This window comes from Theropithecus gelada, chromosome 4, assembly GCF_003255815.1.
Source record: "Theropithecus gelada isolate Dixy chromosome 4, Tgel_1.0, whole genome shotgun sequence".
Classification (NCBI taxonomy): domain Eukaryota; kingdom Metazoa; phylum Chordata; class Mammalia; order Primates; family Cercopithecidae; genus Theropithecus; species Theropithecus gelada.
The window spans coordinates 134,121,842-134,135,289 of NC_037671.1; the positions used below are offsets into that span (position 1 = coordinate 134,121,842).

General features: G+C 41.5%; 1 protein-coding gene across 1 annotated transcript in view; it reads right to left on the minus strand.

Annotated features, from left to right (window-relative positions):
- Nucleotides 1-3,015: 3,015 nt before the first annotated feature.
- AK9 (adenylate kinase 9) overlaps nt 3,016-13,448 on the minus strand; it is a 185,071-nt gene continuing 174,638 nt past the window's right edge. The window contains exons 36-41 of the mRNA XM_025382428.1: nt 9,141-9,337; nt 7,913-8,082; nt 7,582-7,680; nt 5,528-5,630; nt 4,169-4,283; nt 3,016-3,734 (exon numbers count right to left, since the gene is read on the minus strand). Of these exons, the coding sequence (XP_025238213.1) occupies nt 3,532-3,734; nt 4,169-4,283; nt 5,528-5,630; nt 7,582-7,680; nt 7,913-8,082; nt 9,141-9,337 (887 nt within the window). The 3' untranslated portion in view covers nt 3,016-3,531. The remainder of the gene's footprint in view (nt 3,735-4,168; nt 4,284-5,527; nt 5,631-7,581; nt 7,681-7,912; nt 8,083-9,140; nt 9,338-13,448) is intronic.

Genomic DNA, 13,448 nt, shown 5'->3' on the forward strand with positions numbered 1-13,448 from the left:
CACTGTTAGTTCAGATTAAAGCAAAAAGGTTCTGCTTTTCACTCATTAAAGAAAAAAAATGTGAAGATACTGCCAAATGATTGTAAAGAAGTATTAAAATTGGTGCTCCTGGGCGCTCCTGGAAGCAGTATAAATTGCTAAAACTATTTTGGAAAGTCGCTTGGTAATATGAATTGTGAGTATCCATTTAAGAATATTCATGCCCTTTAACCCAGGAATTTTATTTCTCAGAATTTATATCAGGCTAATAATACTAAATATAAGAGGGAAAGATTCAACACAGTATTGTATTTATTTATTTATTTTTAAAATTTTTGTAGAGACAGTTTCACTATGTTGCCCAGGCTGGTCTTAAACTCCTGAGCTCAAGCGATCCCCCTACCTTAGCCTCCCAAAGTGCTGGGATTACAAGCGTGAGCCACTGTGCCCAACCTCAACATAGCATTTTAAAATATAGTACAACAGTACACAGTCCAGCAATAGGAATGGTCAAATATAGCGTATCTACTCAGTGTGGATCTGAGTGTAACTGTTAAAAAAAAAAAAAAAAAGGAAATCCTTTTCTTACTCCAAAATCCTTTCCTTACTTTTCCACATTTCATTTACTGTTTGACTCAGGATCTGTCAGATGGAGACTGCTTCTCCTTCCTGGGTGAAGTTATTGTTGCTGTGAAAATGACATCTAGACAAGCCATGGAGAGGCATAGGCTGGTTGGAGTTTCTCTTGCCCTCAAAGCTGCACTGCCTCAGCCTCTTCCTGAAGCAGCCAGGATTGGAGCAGCAGCTGGAGGATGGGGGTGGGTGAAAAGGAGTCTCTGTGAGCCTCAGTGAGCACCGTGGCCTGGCCACCCACTCTGTTAATGTTTCACACAGGGAAGGACACCTGTTCAGAATATTCTTTCATCATATTTGGGATGCTAGTTAATGGATTATTTATAATAATATGCAAGCATCATTTCTAAACAAAAGCAGAATCTCAATAAGAGGTTTTAAAAGGATACATGTTCTTCTTATTGCAGAAATGTTGTTCTCCCTTGTTGGGGACACAGACCCCTTGACCTGGAAAACACAGCTTGCTCCCCTGAGAAGGAAAGCAAACATGATAGGCGGGTGTGAGTGCACGTATGTAGTGGGCCTGGAGGGGGAGTGGTTCTCAGGCTCCAACAAGAAGAGTTTCCCAAGGGTCTCCCGTTTTTTTTTTGTACTCTAAAGTACACTCACACAGACACACATGAAGGACACTACTGACACTACTTAAGAACACTGACACCGTGATGGTGGCTTCCAAGATGTGCTTACAGTATAGGAAGTGGTAAGGGTAAGAGCAAGGCTCTGTAGTTAGGCAGATCAGGGTCTGAATCTGGATAGTACTTATGTGATCTTGGGTAGGAAGCTCTTCTCATGTGTACTAATGAGATAATGCATGAAAAGCCACTAGCACGCTCTCTCTGGCCACACAGAAAACAGCGGGGAAATAGTAGCCGTGTCAGTAGTTATTCTAAATCAGGTCCCAAATGTAGCTAACTGTAGTTGCATGTGAGTGGTAGGGACCCGGGGTGTCCAGCACTAGAAGCTACTCTAGGGAATTTGACTCCTCATTCCTTCCCCACTGCTCTTACTTGCTATACTCTGTTGTATATATTTACTCAGAGGAAGATAGTCTATGGAGAGAGAGGTGAAAAGGGAGAATCACATGGCTTTTGGTTGCTGGCTCAGCTCAGGGACTGAGTTTCTTCCCACTTAGAAGATAAAGAGCATTTCCCCTAGTTTTGTGCAGAATTCGGCAGCTCCAGAACAATGATGCATGAGATGTTAGAGCTCAGAAGACAGCATCCTTGGGCTCGTAGAGTTCTCAGGGCAAAGCCATACTAGAGAACTTCATCCCCAGGAGATGTGCAGTGGGTGTGGACTTTCTCTGGAGCACACGGGACACTCCCTGGAGACCCCAAGAAACACTTGGCCGTATTCCGCAGGGACTGCTGCCCTTTGTAAAGGCAGGGGCACTGAAGCAATGAGTTGCTAAAGCAAACTCATCATACCCATAGGCTGAAGAGACCTGAGAATATTTATATCTTGTCAACAATGAAAAAGCCAATAGATTGCAGTCAGTGATGGAAAGGTGGTAAATTACAGGCATTAAGAAATGAGCAGGGGCTCGGGCGCGGTGGCTCAAGCCTGTGATCCCAGCACTTTGGGAGGCTGAGACGGGCGGATCACGAGGTCAGGAGATCGAGACCATCCTGGCTAACACGGTGAAACCCCGTCTCTACTAAAAAATACAAAAAACTAGCCGGGTGAGGTGGCGGGCGCCTGTAGTCCCAGCTACTCGGGAGGCTGAGGCAGGAGAATGGCGTAAACCCGGGAGGCGGAGCTTGCAGTGAGCTGAGATCGCGCCACTGCACTTCAGCCTGGGCGACAGAGCGAGACTCCGTCTCAAAAAAAAAATAATAATAATAAAGAAATGAGCAGGGAACAAAAATGGGGCTTAAGTTCCCAGCAAAACTTGGTAGCTATTGGCAACTCCCAGTCTCCTGAAAAAGTAAAGGCTTTTGAGGTTTATCCTAACTTTGAAAATAGGCTTCCAGTTTTTGTTTAAAAATCATTTTATTATGAAATATGTAATGCAAAACATATATAAAAAGTCTTCTAGTTTTTAATTAACATTATTGAATTTAATTTATAGGAATCAAAGAACTAAACCATCTATTGTAGAGATTATGAAGGCTCAGAGAAATTTACCCAGGGTTACACAGTTAATGGTCATATGCTTTATTTCTTATGAGTCAATCTTGCTGTTTCATATTCCAGATCTTTTTATATTGCTGCTGAAAATTGTTCTTATTTTAAAAATCTCATTAAATTCAATTTAGTAAGTTTTCCTCTAGCATATACTGAGTCATATAATGACTCGAGATTTCATCCTTCTTAAAATTCCAGGTAATTTCTAATTATAAAATAAGGTATGAAGCTTACTTCAATGAATACTTAAGAAAAAGAAAAGAGGCAGCCAGTCAGTTGTTGCAAAATCCATTTATTTTATTGGGAAAATGATAGTATCTTATGTTCACAAAGTTCACAAACAATTTCTTACGTAAAATGTATAACCCATATTTTGGTTTTATTTATAAGAATGTTAATTGTGTTTCTTAAAGCTTTCTAGCATTTAATGAGTAATTTTAACAGAGACTGACTTTTCTACTGAAAATGTTAAAAAGGAAAATAATACATTTATTAAATAAGTTACTTAAATTTTCTATATGCAATTATAAATAGAATGCTTATTTTGTTAAAGCATCAAAGTTCAGGCAAGGAGCAATACATTTTAAAACTGTATTAAAACTTATGTTTCCATAAGAGTGCTCCTTCCTGGCTGGCAGACCTTTGAGTTCATCTGAAGTCTGGCAGCCATGGTACGTTGCTCAGGAGGCAAAAGTACTTCCAAGAGGTCCAGATTTTCAATCTACTTCTCTCAGTTTCCCTCTATCACTTTCAGATAACTCTTGAGATTCAGGCTGCTATCACCTAAGTAAACTACCCATTAATTGGGTCTATATTTCTGAGAGAGAGAAAGGTCTTTAACTTATGATCAAAGTCAATGGCTCTGAACTGAGGTTCCTTGTATTTTCTGGTCATCTTGGCACCCAGGTATGTTATGAGTTCACAACTCTCCATAAACTGCTCCATCTTCTTCTTATACTTTTTTCTTGTATATTCAGAACCTTTGGGATTAAATGCTGTAGAAAATTTCACAGAATTGTGAATAATTTCTGCTAGTGAGTGAGTCATTAAATGAAAGAGAAAGAGACCTGGATGTGTGATTGAGTTAGTTACATAGTTATGGTTGAGAAGATATCCAAATCCCAAATAAAATCTGGAGATTATTTGTTTTAGGTCATAATTGCCTCTATTCACCCTTCTTTATGGCATGGATTATTGACAGCTGACTGTATTACTCATAGTCCCTACTTTGAAAATAGAATTTTAACTTTGATATTTTATTTAAAATATTTGGCCTGTATTGTATTTGCTACTAACACTCTCTCTCTCTCTCTCTCTCTCTCTCTCTCTCTCACCAAGCAGGCAACTCAGTTTAACAATCCTATTCATCACTTATACCACCATTAATGTTAAATTCGTTCTGAGTAGTAAATCATTAAAAAAGACATACCTTTGAGATGAAGTGCTATATATAGCAGTGCAGATCTCCTTATACTTAAGAAGGGGAACTTGGGCTTTAAGCATCCCGCTGCATTCATTGCTTTAATTAGAGAAGTTGCTATACCCTGCAGGGAGGGAACAATTCAAATTTTGTGTATACTTGAGTTTGGTTTCTTTTCTTAGTGCCAATAGATAAAAAGGCAAATATTTCTTTGCCTCAAATAGTCCCCTGGAGTAGGGATGGGGCTTATAAATATGGTTAAATGATCAGTTAGCCAACAGGAAAGAAATACAAAATACATTTGATTAAGAAAAATGAAAATTACAAACTGACTCAGTGTCAGCTGGGTGATGGATAGGAGTATATGGGCTTCATTACACAAGTCTCTCTATTTTTATATGTTTGATATTTTTTATAACAAAAGGTTAAGAGACGAAAGAAGGGGACCCTAGGCTTTGCGTTATCTTGGCCCGTATCTGCTTCCATTCTCAGAAATGGCCAGACTGCCTCCCACTCTGAGGACCCTTGGCCACCTGACAAGGAATTCCAGAGACCACAACAGTCAGTGCTGGCAAGATTCCAGAGCCCAGAAGAAGGTAAGAGGCCCTCCTGATAAAATTTGACCTTCATGAGAATACTCCCCTCTGGGTGGGTCTCATCTGGCATTTTGATGTTAAACCAGACTGAAGGCTAACCTTATAGGCAAGTTGAAAAAATCAGACTGGTTAAGAATTGCTGACAAAGGTTTGATATTGTGCCCTAAGCATTTATTTTGTAGAATTTTTTTTAAAAAAGCTTTAAAAATAGTAAAAATGAATAAAATACTAAAGATAGTTGTTGGCTGCTACTAAGTTTTGCTATCCTTAAAAAGTTATACTTGGATACATAAAATATAACTTAACTAGAATAAATAAATAATAGTAAATAAAACTGACTTTATCTGGATGTGGGGCAAAATATGGGCTTTTTGGTTTGGTTGTGTCACTATAACTCCACTCTTTCGAGTAGTGAGTGAATGACCCTCTCACGGACTGAATCTGCACATTTCAAATTATGAAAAGTTTCACAGACACTGAAATTCAAATGTAAGAACCAAACTACATATCTAATTCAAATGGAAACAATTTTGTGATGCTCTACTTTCTGTTCACTTTGGTGCAGATATTTTGGAATTAGCTATGGAAGCAGGGGATTTTCATACATTTTATTTAACCACTACACACAAACAAAATAGGCTGAGTGAATTTGCAGCTTAAAATCAGAAAACTCTGCCTTGAATTTTATTGTTCCCAAAATGAAAATTAGTGTTAAAAAGAAGAAATCATTGTATTCTTCTAACATATATAACAGAAAATTAAGTAAAAGAACCTGTTCCAGATATCCAGGCAAAGGAAGACTAGTAAGAAGTATCGGTTCCCTTAACGGGGGAAGCTTGTGTGGAAGCTTCTGTTCCCAGTATTTCAGCGGTGACCTAAGAACACAAAGTTCATTAGATGGATGCTCACAGTTGTACTCAGTGTGTATAGATAGGAATAGACAAGAGATTATTAGAAGATAAAGTTCACTACTTGTTTTTCTGCCCTGGGAAGGCTGGGGCTCCTGGAAATGCACAGCCACTCATTCAACTGGGTGCCCAGCCCTACTCACCTAGTCTCCGTTTTCTCATTTTTCACAGCAATTATATAAAACTTTATTTTCCTCAAACTTCTGACTCTCCCAAATGCCCCCTCACCCCCAGGCAGATGCCATGCTGTACTCAGAGAAGCCATCGGGATGGGACTTCCTCAGCCCATCACAACAGAGCCACCCACATGTTCTCTTCCCGCGGTGGAGGTGCCTCCCAGCTGAGACGAGGCCCCTTGGTCCCACCGCTCCCTCCCTCCAGGCATCTTACTACAGCACCCGCTTGCTCCCTGCCCTGGCATCTCTGCTACTTCCTTCTTTATTGGGTCCTTCCAGTGCATATGCATTTAAACATCTTCATAATTCCCCATTAAAAAAAAAAGGAAAAACCACCTTTACTCCTTAAATCCTATATGCCTTCCAGAAACGAACATCTCTTCTCTTTTTATAATTAAACTTCTTCAAACAGTGGCTTCACTAGAGATTGTAAGCTACCACATAAATTTTATCTATAGATGGGATTTGATCCACATGTATTTTATTTTGAAATTTGAATCAAATATGGATGTTTAGGAATGTGAACAATTTAAACAGCAATAATGGTTTCCAGCTTCTTCCAGCAGTAGATGGGCAGCTGCTGGTCCCTTCAGCCGGCCATGTGCAGTCCAGTTTGCAGCAGGCCCCCTGACTCCTGTGTCTTCACACCTAGCCTGCTTGCCTTAGGTCCCTCACCTCCTGGCTGCTGTAGGCATCTGTGTTTGTAGCCTCTGCACTACAGGCAAGAGCTCAAGTTTCCTCAGCTCTGCTCCTTGGAGCTCTGTAGTCATGTCCTCTCGTGTCACTTGACAAAACCGTTCTTGGCAAGATTACCAATGAATGACCTGTCACGCCCTAAATCTCAAACGCTTTTCAGCCCTTGTCTTGCTTGACCTCTGAGAAGCATTTAAACCTGTTGCTATGCCATCCCTCCCCTCCACCTCCCTCAACCCTCCTCATCCTGGCTCTCCTTTCATGTCTCTATGGTTCTTCTTTCTCAGTTTCCGTTGTAAGCTCTTCTGACATTCATGCGTTGGTGTTTCTCAGGGCGTGGTCCCAAGCCCGCTGCCTTCCCCACATAACTATGGATAAGCTCAAACATGCCATCGTATCTCAGACAAGATCACTGGCAGCCTCATCACCCATGGTCTACACTTTAGTAGTGGTCTGACTCCAGAGTAAATTTGATTCTAACACTGACCTCACTTAAAATCAGTCATTGTGCTCGGATTGCCCTCAGGATCACTATGAGGACACAAACTTTACACAGTATGAGTCCATGAAACCACAAACACTTGATGGTGGTCTTACTTGACCTTCCACACTCTGGCCCTGCCCTCCACCTCCAGCCTCGCCTTCGCTCAGCCCCTTCTCCATGTCGCATCCAGCTGTGCTGAAGTTCTTGCAGTTCAGGTACCCTAGGCCAGGTTTGTTGTAGGTCCCTCTGTTTGGAACATGTCCCTCTTTCCTGTCATCTAGCCAATTCCCACTCCTTATCCTGACCTTACACCCACACACAATTCAGCTAGACCTTTGGGCTACACTTTCTCAGAAGTCCAGGCATTTCCCCACCCTAAAGTCCATCACATTCTGTTGTTATCAGGCACTCAAAGTCCATCTTACCCTGGACAGCTTTGGGATGGCAGGGACCAGTGCTTGTTCACACACACACACACACACACTCTCACACTCCTTTCCCCAGTTCCCAGCATGTTGCATGCAACACAGGTTTTCAGTAAATATTTGTGATTTAATGGTCTCACCTCAAAAATTTCTGGAGTTTTTCTTTATTCTCACAAATATATATACGATTACGATATTCTAAAGCATAGTTAATGCTACCAGGTACTAGAGCTTCATATCTGGAAGACCAAAAAACAAAACAAAACCTCTATTGTATAATTAATATGCAGTCTTGTGTAAATAAAATGTCAAAAGTATTTTATTTTTCTACCTATGTAGCTCAAGGAAGAAATAGAATATTTTTCCAGTTAAACAATAGCGACCTTATGACCAAAACGTTAAGATTGTTACGTGAACCGCTTCTTCGGCATAGCAGTATCATTCTATACTTCCATGGAGGCCAGGACTTGCCTTTGGTTTCCATCCTGATAGGTCACTGGACAGTAGCCCTGGAGCTCTGCACACTTAGGGAATCGACTCTTCAGCTCTGACAGCGTCAGCCTTTTGGGGATCATGTCAGCAGGTGGGAGTGGATGAGGTGCTAAGGGAGGCACGTACAATTCTGGGTTCTCCAAGAATTTCTATTAAAAAAGAATTCCAGTAGCAAGACGATTTAAACCAGAAATGCTATGCCAATCAGAAGGCCACCGAGGCTCTCCTGCACCCTCCCCATTTTCAGTAGCAGCATTCTGCCGCTCCTCAAAGTATAATAACCTCTCCTCTGACCGGAAGCTCCTTACAGGAATACTCCCAAGTGATCACATCCAAGATTTATCCTCATCTCAGTCAATCATTCATTCATTCCTACAAAAAACACTTGTTGCGCTCCTACTACATGACAGGCACTGGAGAGAGCAGGCCCCTGCCAGCCCCATCTTCCTGTCCAGATGTGTAATTAACCGGCTGGGTGCATTTGGCAGGTGAGTTAACTTCTCCAGCTTCAGGTATTGCTCTGTAAAATGGAGTGGGTGGACCAGACACATGGCCTTTAATGTCACTTCCAGTTTTAAAAATCCTATGATTACCATTTAAGTAAGCAGGAATAAATAAATATCTCATAATAAAGGGAACAACAATTCTAATTCTCCAAGGAAATAAAACGTTCAGAGGCATCTGATTTTATTTTTTTTGTTTTCAACTACTAATCTCTTAAAATCATCAAATTGTGGACATTATGAGACGAAATCTATATTCTGTTCCATTAAGCAGAAATATAAGGTATATAAAGAGTTCTAGTGATGGAAAAAAATTTAAAGTGCAGGAGACATATGTCAGCTCTTGCTTCATTTCTACTGACTCTGATTCCCTTCGGCAACCCTGGGCCCTGAATCCCCTGGATCCCCTGTGGGCTGAGCCCTTGATGTTCAGCATCTCTTCCATTGATGGGGCTCACGGTTGGCTCTCCCTAGCCATTAGGCTGGCCCAGGCCAACACTGGACTCCTGCAGTGTTTCAAATTATGTCCTGGGATGCAGTTTTGGAACTCACCACTGAGTGGCTTCACTGGTCCCAGAGTCACAGGTTCCAGTAATGGGGCTCCTGGTACCAAGTTTCGGGGTGCCTATCCCTTCCTACTGATGAATTCCAAGATAAGATATTTTCTTTCCTTAGTAAATATTTGGAGTTAGGAACAAACTTACATTCAGTTTTTCCTGAGAACTCATTTTATAGTAGTGCCCCCTGAACTCTGCTGCAAATTCCAAGGAGTCAGTTGCAGAGCAATCAAATAATTCCTGGGATTCTGCCAGGCTGACAGGGCAGAACTGTCCAAATTCTCCCAGGCGAGAAAGCAGCTCTTGAGGTGTGATACATAACTTGTCAATGCAGGCAGCTTTTCCTATTATTAACATATTAACTATTATTATGTATATATTTTTCATAGAAAACACAATGATTTTTGAAATTAAAATAATTTTAAATACACAGCACTATACATACACATTATAAAATTCCAAACAATAGAGTAAAAAGTAAAAGTTACTATTCATATCTCCGTCGTTTCAATCCAATACTTAACCTGAGAGGTAATCATCACTGTTGGATTTGTATCTTTTTTCAGTCTTTTTTCTACATATTCACATATATATTTTTTGCATATAGTATGCTTGTGCAACTATACTATAAACATTATTCTGCAACTTGCTTTTATCAGTCAGTTATGGTCTTTGACCTCTTTTCATATAAGCTTATACAATTTACCTAATTTTTTTTTTTTTTTTTTGAGATGGAGTCTCGCTCTGTCACCCAGGCTGGAGTGCAGTGGCGTGGCACAATCTCAGTTCACTGCAACCTCTGCCTCCCAGGTTCAAGTGATTCTTGTGCCTCAGCCTCCCAAGTAGCAAAGATTACAGGTGTGTACCTATCACGGCTGGCTAATTTTTTTGTACTTTTAGTAGAGACGGGGTTTCGCCATGCTGGCCAGGTTGGTCTCAAATTCCTGGCCTCAGGTGATCCACTCACCTCGGCCTCCCAAAGTGTTGGGATTACAGGTGTGAGCCACTGTGCCTGGCCAATTCACCTAATTCTTTTTAATCGATGCATAGTATTCCACTGTATAAACACACAAGTAGTTTACTTAACCATTTATCTATTGATGATTGTTTTGGCTGTTTTAGTTCTTAGCTATTATAGACTATATATATGATACACACACACACACACACAAAATTTATATATGTGTATACCCGCACATTTATAAACCTGCTACATTTAAAAAAACCTATGGGCCAGATTTCAGGAAGTGCAAATACTTTGTTGACATGATGTTACTCACACAAAGTTCTCCCTGTGCCCAGATCCCACCCAAGAGGAGGAAAACAAACATTTATCCAAAAGTGATTGGCTTTATTCTAAAGGGTAGATTTTAAAAAGAAAGTGCCCAGGCCGGGCGCGGTGGCTCAAGCCTGTAATCCCAGCACTTTGGGAGGCCGAGACGGGTGGATCACGAGGTCAGGAGATCGAGACCATCCTGGCCGACATGGTGAAACCCCGTCTCTACTAAAAAATACAGAAAACTAGCCGGGCGAGGTGGCGGGCGCCTGTAGTCCCAGCTACTCGGGAGGCTGAGGCAGGAGAATGGCGTGAACCCGGGAGGCGGAGCTTGCAGTGAGCTGAGATCCGGCCACTGCACTCCAGCCTGGGCAGCAGAGCGAGACTCCGTCTCAAAAAAAAAAAAAAAAAGAAAGTGCCCAAGTTCCTGTAATGAACAAGATTAAGAGTTTTCTCTCTATGCTTACCCAGCACAAAAATGTAAGTATACACATAAAAAAAGAGAGTTTTCTCTCTAATACTCCACTGGAATGGGGACTTCAAAGCAATATGAGATGTTATAGAAAACAAAATTACTTTTTAAATACATTTTAGTTATAATGAGTGGACTTATTATAGCCAGTATATTTTGTTAGTTGTCCTTTTACCAAGGAAAAGTTTTACCTTTTTTAAAGATTATGCCTAGGAAGGTCCTAAATTAACCCTAAAATTATGAAGCATAAATCATAGTTTGCTTTTTTGTTTGTTAGGATAGAAATGATCTCATCTGAAATGTACTATTACAGAACTATAATCCCTTATCTAAGACCCTTGGGGCCAGATATGTTGGATAATTCAGAATATTTTAGATTTTAGAAATACATCGCACTCAGCCAGGTGCAGTGGCTCATGCTTGTAATTGCAGCACTTTGGGAGGCTGAGGTGGGTAGATCGCTTGAGCCCAGGAGTTCAAGACCAGCTTGGGCAACACGGTGAGACCCTGTCTCTACAAAAAATACAAAAATTAGCCCAGTGTGGTGGCACATGCCTGTAGTCCTAGCTACTTGAGAGGCTGAAGTGGGAGGATCACTTGAGCTTGGGAGGTGGAGGCTGCAGTAAGCCACTGCACTCCAGCCTGGGCAACAGAGTGAGACTGTCTCAAACAAACAAACAAACAAAATGAAAGAAAAGAAATGCGTCACACCCTCACGGAGTCTGGAGAAGCACCCTGTAATCGATAAGATGAAATTTCTCCAACCAAATAGGATGACCCTTCCCCACTTACTGGGTTTCATAAAAAGATTGCAAATAGCCATATGTCAGCTCATGTGAAGTTTTGCCCTCAAATGATTTATAACTAACTTTGATATTTTTAGAGGTTTTTGGATTTTGGAATCGCAGGCCAGAGGTGTCATGTCACATGATTGCCTCACTGATCTGCCTGCCTGTACTGGGGAAGAGGGTGTGGGGGTCCAGGAGATGATGTCCCCTGATACCAACTACCATTTTCACTTCTTCAAAAGGTCACATGTAATCCTGGTTGGGAAACCATGCACAAAGAGGTTTCCATTATGCAATCTCTCCACAATTCTGCTTTTAAACAGGGAGTCAGGGAGGGGGAAAGTAACATACACAAAATGAAGGGATCTTTATTAACTGGCATTTCTTTAAGCATCACAGCCCTTCTTCAATAAGGCAGGCATTTAAAACCATTGCTTATTGACTCTCATCCTTCATTCATCTCTTGAAAGCAAAGAATCTGGCCAGGTGTGGTGGCTCACGCCTGTAATCCCAGCACTTTGGGAGGCCAAGGTGGGTGGATCAAGAGGTCAGGAGACCAGCCTGACCAACATGGAGAAACCCCATCTTTACTAAAAATACAAAAGTTAGCTGGGCGTGGTGGTGCATGCCTGTAATCCCAACTATTCGGAAGGCTGAGGCAGGAGAATCGCCTGAACCTGGGAGGTGGAGGTCGCCGTGAGCCGAGATCGCGCCATTGCACTCCAGTCTGGGTAACAAGGGCAAAACTCGGTCTCGGACGGAAAAAAAAAAAAAAAAAAAAAAAGCAAAGAATCATCAGTGTGGTATCAGCACTATTCCCAACAAGGTCTTCAGGACATAAACTGATAAAGTGCCAGTATTTTCCAAATGGTAACATCTAAGACTCATCAGAGTCAACAGAGGTCACTTAGAATCCCCAACTCAACTTCTGAGTCCCAGAAGAAAGGATACCAGCCATGAATGAATCCTGACCATATCGTTAGGTTCTGGTCTTCTCTGAAGAGCTGAGAGCCAGCTGGGTGGGATCTCCTGAACGTCTTTGCGCGTGTTTCACAGAGTTAACAGAAGCGCTTTCTAGGAGAGCATTAATGACTTTGAACCTTACCACATAAAATTATTGTCACTTAACATTCCCAATTGCCCGATTAATCTGAACATAAATCTGACTGTGAATTCCTTCACCGTATCATCATGTCATGTGTATCACTGGAAGCCACAGGGTGGGCTGATCTGACTTGACTCCAGTGGTATTCTTGATCCCTGCCTTGTGGTGTTCATGCCTTTGTGTAATCTCCTCCCCCATGTGTGGGCTGGACTGAGTAACTTGCTTCTAATAAACAGAATATGGCAAAAGTGAGGGGCTGTCACTTCCAAGATTAGTTTACCATTATGGCCTGAATTATGTTTCCCAAAAAGATATGTTGAAGTACCCCCAGTACCTATGAATATGACTTTATTCGGAAATAGGGTCAGAGAAATACACACAAACAGACAGATATGGAAAGGAAAGTGATGTGTGAAGACACAAAGACACACACACACGGAGAATGCCATGTGATGACAGAGGCAGAGACTGGAGTGATGCATCCACAACCTCAGGAATGCTGAGGATTTCTGGCAACACTGGAAATTAACAGAAAGGCATGGAATAGATCCTCCCCTAGAACCTTCAGGCAGAGCATGGCCCTGTCAACACCTTGATTTTGGACTTCTAGCCACCAAAACTGTAAGACAATACATTTTTGTTGTTTAAGCCACCCAGTTGGTGGCAGTTTGTTTCAGCAGCCCTAAGTAAAACAATTACAAAAGATGGACACTCTTTCTTGCCCTTTCAGGTTGTTCACTTGATAAAGAAAGCTGCCATGTTGGAGAGGTTCACGTGGCAAGGAACTGAGGGTGGCCTCTGGCCAACAGCAGCC